This window comes from Lagopus muta, chromosome 6, assembly GCF_023343835.1.
Source record: "Lagopus muta isolate bLagMut1 chromosome 6, bLagMut1 primary, whole genome shotgun sequence".
NCBI classification, from domain to species: Eukaryota; Metazoa; Chordata; class Aves; order Galliformes; family Phasianidae; genus Lagopus; species Lagopus muta.
The window spans coordinates 49,268,308-49,280,383 of record NC_064438.1 but is presented as its reverse complement, the minus strand read 5'-3'; the positions used below and the strand labels follow the sequence as shown (position 1 = coordinate 49,280,383).

General features: G+C 34.9%; 1 protein-coding gene across 2 annotated transcripts in view; it reads right to left on the bottom strand.

Annotated features, from left to right (window-relative positions):
* The window catches only part of PPP2R5C (protein phosphatase 2 regulatory subunit B'gamma), a 75,668-nt gene that overhangs the window by 7,787 nt on the left and 55,805 nt on the right, over positions 1 to 12,076 (bottom strand). For both annotated transcript variants that reach the window (XM_048947568.1, XM_048947569.1), the window contains 9 exons: positions 11,580 to 11,672; positions 11,350 to 11,480; positions 8,703 to 8,762; positions 7,725 to 7,833; positions 5,279 to 5,332; positions 4,374 to 4,544; positions 3,722 to 3,849; positions 2,094 to 2,195; positions 55 to 127 (listed from right to left, as the gene is read on the bottom strand). In XM_048947568.1, coding sequence (XP_048803525.1) covers positions 55 to 127; positions 2,094 to 2,195; positions 3,722 to 3,849; positions 4,374 to 4,544; positions 5,279 to 5,332; positions 7,725 to 7,833; positions 8,703 to 8,762; positions 11,350 to 11,480; positions 11,580 to 11,672 — 921 coding nt within the window. The remainder of the gene's footprint in view (positions 1 to 54; positions 128 to 2,093; positions 2,196 to 3,721; positions 3,850 to 4,373; positions 4,545 to 5,278; positions 5,333 to 7,724; positions 7,834 to 8,702; positions 8,763 to 11,349; positions 11,481 to 11,579; positions 11,673 to 12,076) is intronic.

Sequence of the window (12,076 nt, the reverse complement as noted above, 5' to 3'; positions counted from 1 at the left end):
AACAAAACTAAAGTATTAAAACATGAACATCTTATGTTAATCTTTTCTAAATACCTGGGGATTTGATTTGGCTAGATTTTCTATTTTAACCCATGCTTCTTCCCGTTCCTTCAATTTTAGCTTCTCTCTGAAAAAAATTTCAAAGCAAAAATGGCAAAAGAAGCTTGGTGAATCCTGTATCACAACTTGTGTATTTTCTTTAACATTAAAAGAAACATCACTAGAAGAATAAATTGTTTGGCAATGCTCATTTCAGTTTAGCGCCCAAAAAACCCATTTCATGTTGGCATTACAATTTGTGTTGTATCAATGTCATGATCCCAAAGCAGCATTAAAAAGAAAAAAAACAAACCCAATCCTCTCATGAAGCAACCAGCTAACACGAGCTAATCTTTGCTAATTGTACACTTAAAAATTATTGTAACTCAAAGGGAAAAAAAAATTGAACTGTTACATGGATTCTTACTGTCATCTCAGTGGCTTGGGTGACAGTTTAAACAAGAGAAAAAACCCAGAGATATTTTGAATTGTACACAAATAGAGACATGAAACAAAACAAAACATAACAATCAAAAAACACAATAAATCATTCAATGGAGTCACAAGAAATGATACTTCAGAAGTAAGGTTTCTTTCTGTATACTTGATTTTTTTTTTCCAAATTTAAGTTATTGGTTTTTCCTACCCTGATAAACTGCCTCATGTATAGGCCTGAACAAACTCTTTGAAAGGTGGTAGAGTTGTGAAAGGGCTTTTAGATCAACAGTGCTTAAAAAAAAAAACAAAAACTTTCAGGCTTCAACACATGGAGTAGCTGATCCTGGCTTAAAACTCAGCAATTATAATTCAAGCCTACACACAAGTTGCCTGCAGCACTTCATTAAGTTAAGCTTAGAGTGGGGTAGAATTCCCTCTCCATCTAAGCTCTATGGTGGTAAAAAATTTTGTTTTGCTCTGATGTCACCCTTAGCACCGTCTGCCTCAGTTCACGTTCAAATAAAATGTCACGAAACAACCACAACCAAAAACAACCAACTAAACAAACAGGAAAAAGGAGGAACGATTGATTTCAGATTTAATAAAAGGACTTCTACTCATTTGATATAAGAGATTCACACAGTCTGTTCTTTCAAAAAAATAAATATTCACTTTTCTGTCCATATAAGAAAACATATGCAATACTACAAGTTAATTTCTACTTGAATTATAACAAGCAGCTTCAAAATTTAAGTAAGATTATCTACATTAGAAATTTACATTACTTCCAAAATATTATTTTAATTCAGATTCAGAATTTGAAACATTGTCTGAAGGAATTCTTGGTCACTTAGAAAGTAAAAATCAAATTGAAATCCAGATATTTTTAATATCTGCTTTTTAATCATGCTCCAAGTTTCTAACGTAAGCACCGAATGATTCACACATTTGACTTCTATTTCCAATCTATTAAATAATTTTGAGGTCCAGAGGAATAGCAGGTTTATGAAAAGTAAATTCATGAGCACAAAATTTAGCTTCATTTTTGGGCATTTAGCAGAAAAAATTCTAGCTTCTAATTTCCTGCTCTCTTTCAGTGGCCTGTGCAGGACTACAGTAAGTCATCAGGATTCTTCTGGCAAACAGTGCATTATAACAGAGTGACAACTTTATCTTGGATTACTTCCAGAACAACAGGCACACATGCGCATACAATGCAATGTCAAAAATACTGGAAAAGTGTTTTGGGAAGGACTGAGTGATAACATGAGAAAATAACACTGGGTAAATACAGCATGCAAAAAATAAACAGAGGATGTCAACCAAGCTCTTCAGCAGATCATTAACAGTGGGCCTCCATGATTAGCAGTGTCCTTTTCCAGAAACTAGTTTTAAGAAAGGTGATATGCAGCAGCATTGGGCCAAAGACTACAGGAAGTACCCCATTCTGAAGATTCTACAGTTCACATGTAATGAGAACTTTTACCAAGCGAATTTTGAGACTGTTGTACTGCAATCAAGTGGGTACAACTTCCCAGTAGAGACATAGTTTTTCAGAGCGAAAGCACTCTGAACAAATTATTCAAGAACAGACAGACACTGACATGAAAACTTACTTCAGTTTTTCTGCTTTAAATTGCTGTGTGCAGTCATCGAACAGTTTTTGGTTCATCTCCATGAAGAGTTTCAGAGCATTGTATATCAAGCCATGTATTGTCCTATAAGTAAAACTTCTGGTTGAAACTCAGAGTACTTTAAACTTTGAAATCTATTTTTTCTGGTGAACAGAAGCCAATAGCCTACATAACTGGAAAATCACATCATTTCAGAACAAATGGAAACAACACTAGTTAACGGAAGTTTCAGTTTACCCTCCAAAGGGCCAACGCAAGTACTAAAGTTACCATTTCACTTACTCTATAGTACTACTTGTCACCTATATTTTTCATGAACTTCATTTTTTAATACTGTGTATACCAAGAGGACTGGGTTTGAAATGACTGTCTGACCTTAATCAAGCTCAGTTGTTAAAGAAAATGCAAGATAGCGTTACAGTTTTTGAAATAAGTAACTTACTGGCAACTGACAGAGTGATTATAAGGAGCCCAGAGAAGACATTATTCATTTTGGCAACTGCCACACAGCAACAGCACTTAGTTCAACACAATTATGCCAGGACTCTTTGGAAAAGCGTTAGAAAAGTGATGTGGAAAACAACAATGACAAATATCTGCCTTATGAAGCACTTATTTTTACAGAGTATTTTACAAATTCTGGTGCATAATCTGCTGATCATCAAAACCACACAGCAAGCAATCGGTTAAGTGATTACTTTGTAACACAAGTGAGTTGCAAGTGGGAGTGCAGCTGTACTGGGTAGCACCACTTCTGCTCAAATCAAAACGAATGCATGTTCTTGAAAGCCAGAAAAATAACTGACAACAATCCATGTTTACTATATGCAGTTGCATCACTGAACCAAAATTTCATTTGTAAGCACATTATTTGTTACTGCTTACATCCAGCAATAATTACCAACCGCTAACATCACTTTATCTTCCTTTCTTTTTCTGTGTTTAGAGGTAGATGCAGTATGCGTGCTTGGCTAACCAGACCTCAGTTCATGGCCAGCACTAGACTGTGGATGCTTTCATCATTCCAGCAGTTGCACCACAGCAGAAATAAAGAGGCCCTTTACAATGGAACAGCTGCAGAAAGGAGCTGACCAGGACTGTTTTCATGTGCAAGTACTATGTTATAGTGGGGGGAAAAAGTGAAAATAGTCAATGGAGAAAGAAAACAAAACACAAAGGGGGAAAAAACAAGAAAAGGAAAGGAAATAAAATGACCCAGTCTAAAACATACTGCACTAGAATTCAGAAGAAATGCAAATGAGCAAAGAAATTAGAGATCAAAAAATCAGTTAGTCTTCAGAAATATCCAGATTAGAGATTAACAACAAATTTTCCTCACATTAATAAAAATGCCATGGATTACATGTACTAAAACATTGTTTTTTATGTAATGGAAAAAGGAGTTGCTTAGAATTTTTGCTTATATTGCTTATAATGTTCAAAATTAACATTTTGACAACAGTAATCTTTTTACTCTGCAACCCCAATGACATATAATAAAAACCTCAACACATTTAAAACTTCCCAAAGACAGGATTTGAGCTATTTTCAAGGCTAAACTAGACAAAAAAAAAAAAGCCCAAAATTTTATTTGTACAAATGTTTCTTACTTGTTCCAATGTGTCTTTGAATTCCGGTATAGAGATGGAAACATGATGGGTAAAATCTTCGCTGCATTATCACTAATTAAACTCATAATATACTCATTATTCCAGTAGTATAATGCACGCTCTGCAACCTAAGACGACACAGAAAAAGGAAACACTTCTTCAAACAATCTTTTAAAAAGCAAATATTTGGCAAAAACATGTGACAGGTAAGAAAAGCTGTAAATGAGATTTGGAATTTTCTAGCATAACTAGAAACTACTCATGGAACTGATGGAGAAAGGAAAACTGCTTTTTCCTTAACAAGGACACGATTCAAACCATTCAAACAGCCCAAGAAATGCTCTTCTGCAAGAAAATGTATCTGTAGAATTCAATTTCAAGAAGTGAAATGCAAGCATTACATACTGCTAAGTTTCAGGTACTTCTGTGTACACCACAATTGTAAGCTGCTAAGAATAATATTTAAGTGGATCATCAAAAATAAACTCTAGTACTGCACACTCGAAAAGAGACAATAAGGCTAACTTTTGGATCTCCCAATTTTGCCATAGATGTTAAGACTTTCTGTAACAACTGAAGCTAAGTATGGTGAATAACAGCAAATTCGCTTTGTAAAAATTCTCACTGCATTGCACATTTTTTAAGTACAGACCTGAAAGTGTGGACTGGACACACATTTGGCTAGCTGTCTGAAAAGAGGCTCCATAACTTTTACAAATTCAGATGGTTCAATAACATCTAAAATTTCTTCTAATTCATTTAAAAACATGACTTCTTTTGGACTGTGAGTCTTTGGCCAGTATTTCAGCAGTGCCATTACAACCTGTAGGAGCAAAATGAACAAAATTTTTGTAAGTTAGTACATGACAAAGTAATTACATCTCATTAACATGTCTGATGAACAGAAAAAACAGTTGAACAGAAAAAAACCCTCAAATATTTGTCCCATATAACAGCAGGGTTCAGATATGGTTCAGTGCAGAAGCACCCATTCACTGATCACTACTTTGCAATTAAATGTGTTGGACTAATGATAGAAAACACTATACACAATTTCAGATAATTAAAAATATTCATCTAGGTATGCAGCTATGTGCAGCCAGACAAAAGTCTGTTTCTGTTTATGTTCCAAGGTTAGTATCTGATTCTAAAGGAGAACAGGATCTGACTCAAAAGTCTTGCATCAGTATGTAGCTATGTGTGCCAGAAATCTGTGTGCCAGCACAGTATCAGCCTCACAACAGAGCACAGTTCAGGCAAGTAAATATCTGACTACACTGCTTTTGGATCAGCTGTTTCATGGAGAGTCAACCAGAACAAAATAAGCAGAGTATACTCAATTTTGCTCCTAAAAGATATACCTTGAAAACTATTAAATCATATTCAACATTGTAGAGAAAGATACCCATTTGATACGTCAAACAGTTATATATCTGATTCTTCCTAATAAAAATAATTACCTATCAATACTTTGTTCTCTAAGCGTCCTTAAACAGTTCACTGATAAAAAGGACATCAGTCTCCCCAAAATATATAATAAAGGCAAAATAAACTTACTGGTTCTGTAAGCGTGCTGTCCTTCTCTAAAAACTGAACTACACAGTATGCCAGCTACAATCAAAGAAAATATTTTGTTAACACTTCTTGTGAAACGGAACACACTGAAATCAGCAGCTTAACCAGGGAATGTTACTGAATTCAGATAAAACAACAGTACTTCTGTAATTTTACAAAGATTTGGAAGACAATTTAAACAACAGAAGAGCAAATACGCTCTAACCCTTTTTCTCAAATTTCTCAAGTCTATTCTCATCTTCTCTCCTGGTTATAATATGAAGGAACTTTCAATACAATCTCTCAAGAAAGAAAGAACAGAAAAGGAAGAATGGCTGAACAAAAGTTCCTCCCCCCATTATGATTTATTCTTCTCCCATTACTCAGTAGATCACTAAATACAACTGATACATTTTTATCAGAAAATGAGAAAAAAATATAAGTTTAATCAACCTGATTTTTTCTAGCATATATCAGGAGATCTGCGTGATTGCAGTGTACAAAGATACCAATAACAAGGAAGAAGAAACACTTAAATTTGGATATATTTCCCACTGTTATTCTCTAACAAGGATATGCACAAGCGTAACAATTACCTCACGTTACGGAAGGTTTGCATAAAGTTATCACCTGAAACAATACTTGCATGCTGCTTTCACTTTCTAGGAAGATCCAATCTACAGAATTAGGAAGAACTTACACTATTAATACTCTAGGAAATATTCAACGTGAAATCAGACTTCTTCCACAAAGTAGTGCAATATCAATCGCATCTATTACATCTTTGCTCAAATGCTCTGCTTGTTTGTACATAGTTTTTGCTTTATTATTTTTAATTAAAGAAACAATCTAGAATCTCACCTTTATACAAAAATAATTGCTCACTTTAATAAAATAAATCTCATAATTTCATTGAAGCAAATGCCCACTCAGAAGCCAACACTGCAAAGGTTGAATCAGCTCCTGCTGGAAAAGGAATAACCTGCACAATTGTATCATTTGCTTTACAAAGGAAGTTAAACTCTCCTCTCTTACCCATAAGGAAATGGCTAGAATCTTTTCTAAATAAGATTCTTGCATGGTAAGAAGGAATTTACACCTATTCTTGGTGATCAAATGATCTGCAAATTATTGCTTTATTTCAGCTCTTCGTTATGAAGAAAAAAACCTTGTAGATACCTTGGAAATAATGAATACGAAGAAAGCACTATGTATGAAGCACATCTATCTTCACGAAGTCTACTGGGAGAATAGCAAAGTTTGTTTCTCAGTGGCCTCTATCTAGGCTACAGGTGAAAAAAATGAAAACCTAAAAAATAATTTCTAGCTGACATAGCTACAAACGATCTGAAGTGTCTTCACTGAGAATGTCCATGCCTAGAAGCTGCTCACTTCGCAAGACCTGAACGCCTTCTCTCTCTCTCCCCACAGACACACACACACACACACACACACACACACACAAAAGCACTCAAGAGCCCCATCCAGCCTGACCCTGAATGTCACCTGGGAGAAGGCACACACCACAACCCTGGGCAACCCATTTCCGTGCTTCATTACCCTTATTATTTAAAAAAAAACCTGGGTTTATATCCAGTCTCAATCTCCCACTTGAGTTTGAAACCACTTCCCCATGTCTTATCACAACAGATCCTGCTGAAGAGTCTGTCCTCTTCTTTCCCACAGCACCCCTTCAGGTCTCCCTAGAGGATTCTACAGGCTGAAAGTTAATATTTCAACTCGGTTCCTCTTTTCAAACATAAAATTGGAAGTCATAATTCTGTTTTCTAAATTATTTTCTACTTACTAACACCATCCCACACTGATTTAAAAACATTTTCAACTTCATCACCAAAGTTAGTAAAAAAAAAATACACTGAACAGTTTCGAGACTTAGGATTTTCTGTATAGGAAAAAAAACTATGAGCACCAGTTTCAAGCAGATACAAAGATCTGACTAGATTACAATATTTATCAACTTCACTTCTGAGAATTATTACTTTGCATCTGTGCCTGGACAGTCAACTACTACATCTTTTTCACCCTAAGTGCCAGCAGTCCCACTGAAGCAGAAATTGTGAACGTGAGACTCGCTGCACGTCTGAAGTTCAGTCTAGGCGCTGTTTTCTAATGTTTGTCCATGCATGGAAGTTCAGTTGATTAGGCCATTTCCTTTCTTGTTTTTGATGATTGCTAACAAGAATTTCCATTCCAAGTGCCTTCTCATTTCATTCAGTAGGACATATTATAAAAGATGGGCATGCCTACGCCTTTTGTTGATGGGAATGCAAGTCATCCAACGATTTAGAATTATTACTTGTGAAGGGAAATAGATAAAGATCAGATCATCTCAGTCAGGTAGAGTACAAGAGAGAAGAGAAGGTGGTCATCATAGCAGACCTCTGCACTTGTTGTCATCTAAAAAAAAAAAGCACCAAACAAATCTTACCTGTGGATGGTAAACACTGAGTGATTTCACTTTGTGCAGTGGTAACAAAACCTTCAATAGGAATATTTTGTGCTCTTCTTTTAATGGTAAGGCAAATCCATTAATTATGCTGTCAGGGAGAAAAAAAAGCAATTATTCAGAATATTCCAATAGTCACTACTGCACAGCATATACAAAAATCCTTGATTTCATAGCTTTTTTCTTTTTTTTTTTTTCTCTTGGAAAACACAATGCAGCAGAAAAAAAAATAGATTCAACACGTACCAGAGTTTTTGATCAAGCTCTTTAAAGAATACAACTTAACAGAACAGACAAATCAGCAATCTACCACTGAGACGACCATCTAACATTGCAGATAGCCTTCTAATTCTAAAATTAAGTGCCATGAAACTTATAATTTGTTATATAAAAACCGTGTAAAGTAAAACTAATAATGCTTTTAAGGTGTATTTACATACATATTTTTTAAAGAGCTCGCATCTCAGGATGAGAAGTCAACTGATAACAACCCCAGTTTTGACTAAGTTAGCAGCTTCACGTTGTGCAATTTAGATTCAAGGGCTGTCAGACACATCAAGTTCACTTTAAGGAGATTAACAGATGATTTCTGAGGATTTATAACCCATTCTTTCCGTGCTTACTTGCTATACATTTAGTGAAGTTAGAGGAATTCTTAAACAAATTACCACTAGTTACATTTAATTACAGCTGCCTTGCAGCTTATCTTTATTACAAGGATAATAATGTAGAAAATGAAACTTAAAATGATAAAAAAATTATCACATCCCTAAAATGCTGCTGTGCAGTTGAAGTTTTTGCTCTGTTTCTGGACTCTTATACAAAATTCAAAGTTAAGCTTCTCCACATGCTAGGAAGCTATTTTCATCTTGTCTCATAACCGCTGGCAATCCCCAACTGAATATTTGAAGTCTCCTTTGAAGATCAAGACAGTTTAATTGGACAAAACCTACAACTTACCTTCCCAATATTTCCAGTAATTCTGCTATGCCATTGTGATGTTCTGTTTCATAAATAAACCTAAAAATAAAAATGAAAAGTTTTACTCAGTTTCTACTGAACAGAGAAATACATCTACCACTGAGATGACCATCTAGCACTGCAGATAGCCTTGACCTCTCAGGTTTGGGTTTGAATCGCACAGCAGAAAACAAACTTTGTGGAGCCTATGAAAACAGTCAAGCAGCCTTGGAAACTTTTCTAAACATAATGGCACATTGTGTTCTTGAAGGCCCTGCTCTCCAGAAGATCTGCACACTCCACAAGCACATTAAGCTGCCTTCAAGCTTCACGCTTGCTCTTTTCACTCCCATTTAACAATAGTGCATGCACTTCAGCTTTAACAATCCTACTCTGTGTCATTTCAATAATGCAAAACACAGCAAACAGCGCTTTAAATATTAAAAGAACAGAACATCTGGCACAATCAAATGCCATGACTCAACCTTCTACAGCTTCTACAGCACATGCAAGCACAAAGTGTTCGAACAGTTACTACTCATGGAGCTAAAAAGCTATTTGGTATTAGACTCCTGTACACACAAAAGGCTCAGCAATGAACAGAAGTAATCACATTTTCGTGCATTTTCTTCTGAAAGAACACTGTAATTTACCAGGCAATCATCTTTCTTATGGTCTTCTCAATTGCTTAAGCATAAATTTGTCAAGAAAGTTCCATGCACAAATTCAGGTACTTTGAAAATAATGATTTTTTTTTCACTTACTAGAAAGTATTATTAATTTCATTTAGTAGAAAATTATTTTCTATTTGAAAACTTCTGATAGACCAACATATCACAGTTGCTTTTAACCCAGAATGTTAGACATGACTGTTCTTTTCTCCTTAAAGATACACTTGATATAATTTAGGACAACAATTTCAAGCAAAATTAAATGCAATGATACAAAAATCTTAAAAAAAACAAACCACACCAACATAAGCAGGAACATACTAAATTTGTATACGTACATATACATATTTTACTTTAGAAAAAAAGATCAACATAACCATGGGCACAGAATTTATGTAATTCTGGACAGTGACTACAGGATAAATAAAGATGAGATATTTCCTGCATCTTATTAAGATTATGCAGGAAGATTTAGAGGAAAAAAGTATATGAAAAGGAAACATTTTGAAAAATTCTACACAATCTTTAAGAATTTGTCATGCACAATGCACTAATTCAATACAGAAGTTTAAATAACCTTCCTCCCTGGTACTCATATTCATAAAAGTTTACCTCTGAAAGCAAAAATTTTCTACTTATTTCTGCAATACTTAGGAACTATGAGTGAGGCATTTTGTTCACTCTTCCCCATAAACTTTCCAGCCTAAAATTTGGTAGAGAAAGGTCACTTCTACAGTGCATGTGTCACATAAATTTCAGATTGAAAAAAAAACTATGGAGAACTATTACTAAGATTGTGAAACTATTACAAAGGCAACATAACAACTAGAATGTTTCTCAGTATTTTAAAAGCCACCCACCAGAATAGCAGTGGAAGTAAAGACTTCCACTACTGCTGAAAGTAAAGAACATGAAGCAGAAAGTAAAAATACAGTTGAGAAATAAATTATAATAGGCTGCGATACTGTTGTACTGCTTGGTTCAGATATTATACAAAGCCATGCATTTCTGTAAAAACTAACACAAACTATGCACATAGAAATAAGTTTGCCAGTTTATTTGAAAGACACACACGTATTTTTTCCCTGGGAGATACTGGCTCTAGCCAGTCAAGAACTGTTGTCTGCAGGAGAGTGAAGGCTTACTAGCTTTAAAAGTAGCTCCTCTGCATCTCTTCTAAATGCTCACTTGCTACCACAAACTGAGAAGCGAAACTCACTCTACAGCTGGTACTTCTGGGTGCCATTCATAAAATAGTAGCCAGTATGCAGAAGCTTTTTGCTGTTTTGTGAAAGAAGTTCATTTTGATTAGAAAATCGTGATGAAAAAAATGGAAACATTGGAAAATGTGTAAAAACTGATACACAGTATTATAATGACTTGTAGAAAAGAAGTGTACAAAATCTAGAAGATCAAAAAAGGCACCATAATCTCGCTTTCACACCTGATGACAGGCAATTAAAACAGACTTCTAAACCCCTTTGGAAAGACTGCAAATTAAATTTCCTTTGTGTCAGATCTTTTGATTGGGTGACTGGGTATAAAAACTACAGCGTATTCTACAATAACTAAAGTTCCCACCAACCCCAAACAGAACATCTTAGGTCTGAGGAAAGAAGAGCCAGTAAATATGCTCCTCAATCAAATTCTCTGTCACTCCATTAGGGTTGCAACTTCTGCATTACAAAGAAATCAACTGCTATTACAGTATGAATACTACTACACAACAAGAGAAAGGTCTCAGATAAAGATACCAAACCACCCAACCAAGTAACATAATTCAAATATTGGCTGCCAAATATATGCTGCATGCAAGGCTCCCCCAATTTAAATCTCTCAGGTTAGCATCAAATAATGTTAGATGTAGTAGTATCAGATATGAAGTTACTAAGATTTGAAGACTGCTAACAGTATCTTGAAGCATATTTAGCTGTTTATCTGACCAAATGCCTCATAAGACAAAGACACTGACATACCTATAAAATATATTATTAATTTGTTTTCGGATGTAAGCTCTCAGGCCTAAGAATTTCCCATATATTCTGTGAAGAGTTGTTTTAAGAAAATCTCTTTCACGGGGATCTTCACTGTCAAAGAGCTCTAAAAGCTGCAAAGAGGGAAAAGAAAAGATATACTTTATTGAATGTAATGCTCCGCAAGAGAATGTGAATATAGAGCTTGAAGCCAAAAGTTATTGTTACCTTACCTGTAATACAAACTTCTGATCAATATATTTCTTAGCTATATTAGGTTGGAAATCTGGAGATTCTAAAAACCTTAAGAAAAATTCATAAACAAGCTGAAAAAGAGTCCAACGAAAAAATACCATTAGTCTTATAAACAAAAAAAGCATTTTATGACCAGCATATTACCAAAATTACTAATTAGTTGCCCAAAATTGCACTGTTTATATTTGTACAACACATGTTTATTTACATAACACACAATGAAAGCTTTGCTTCTGGCCTCTCCATGAAGTATGTTTTTATTCAGTATAAGTTATGTTCTTTAAATTGCACTGAAATTCTGCTGAGCTCCACTGCTAGATTCTCCTCATATGACATAATCTAATATTCAACATGCCCAGAAGTATGTGTTTTAAAAATTGTTCTATGTTTGTCACAGCACCTCTCAAAGACAGAACTGAGTCAAAGAATCCAGTGACAAACTGAAGCTCATCACAGCAGTTACATCCAGACCACA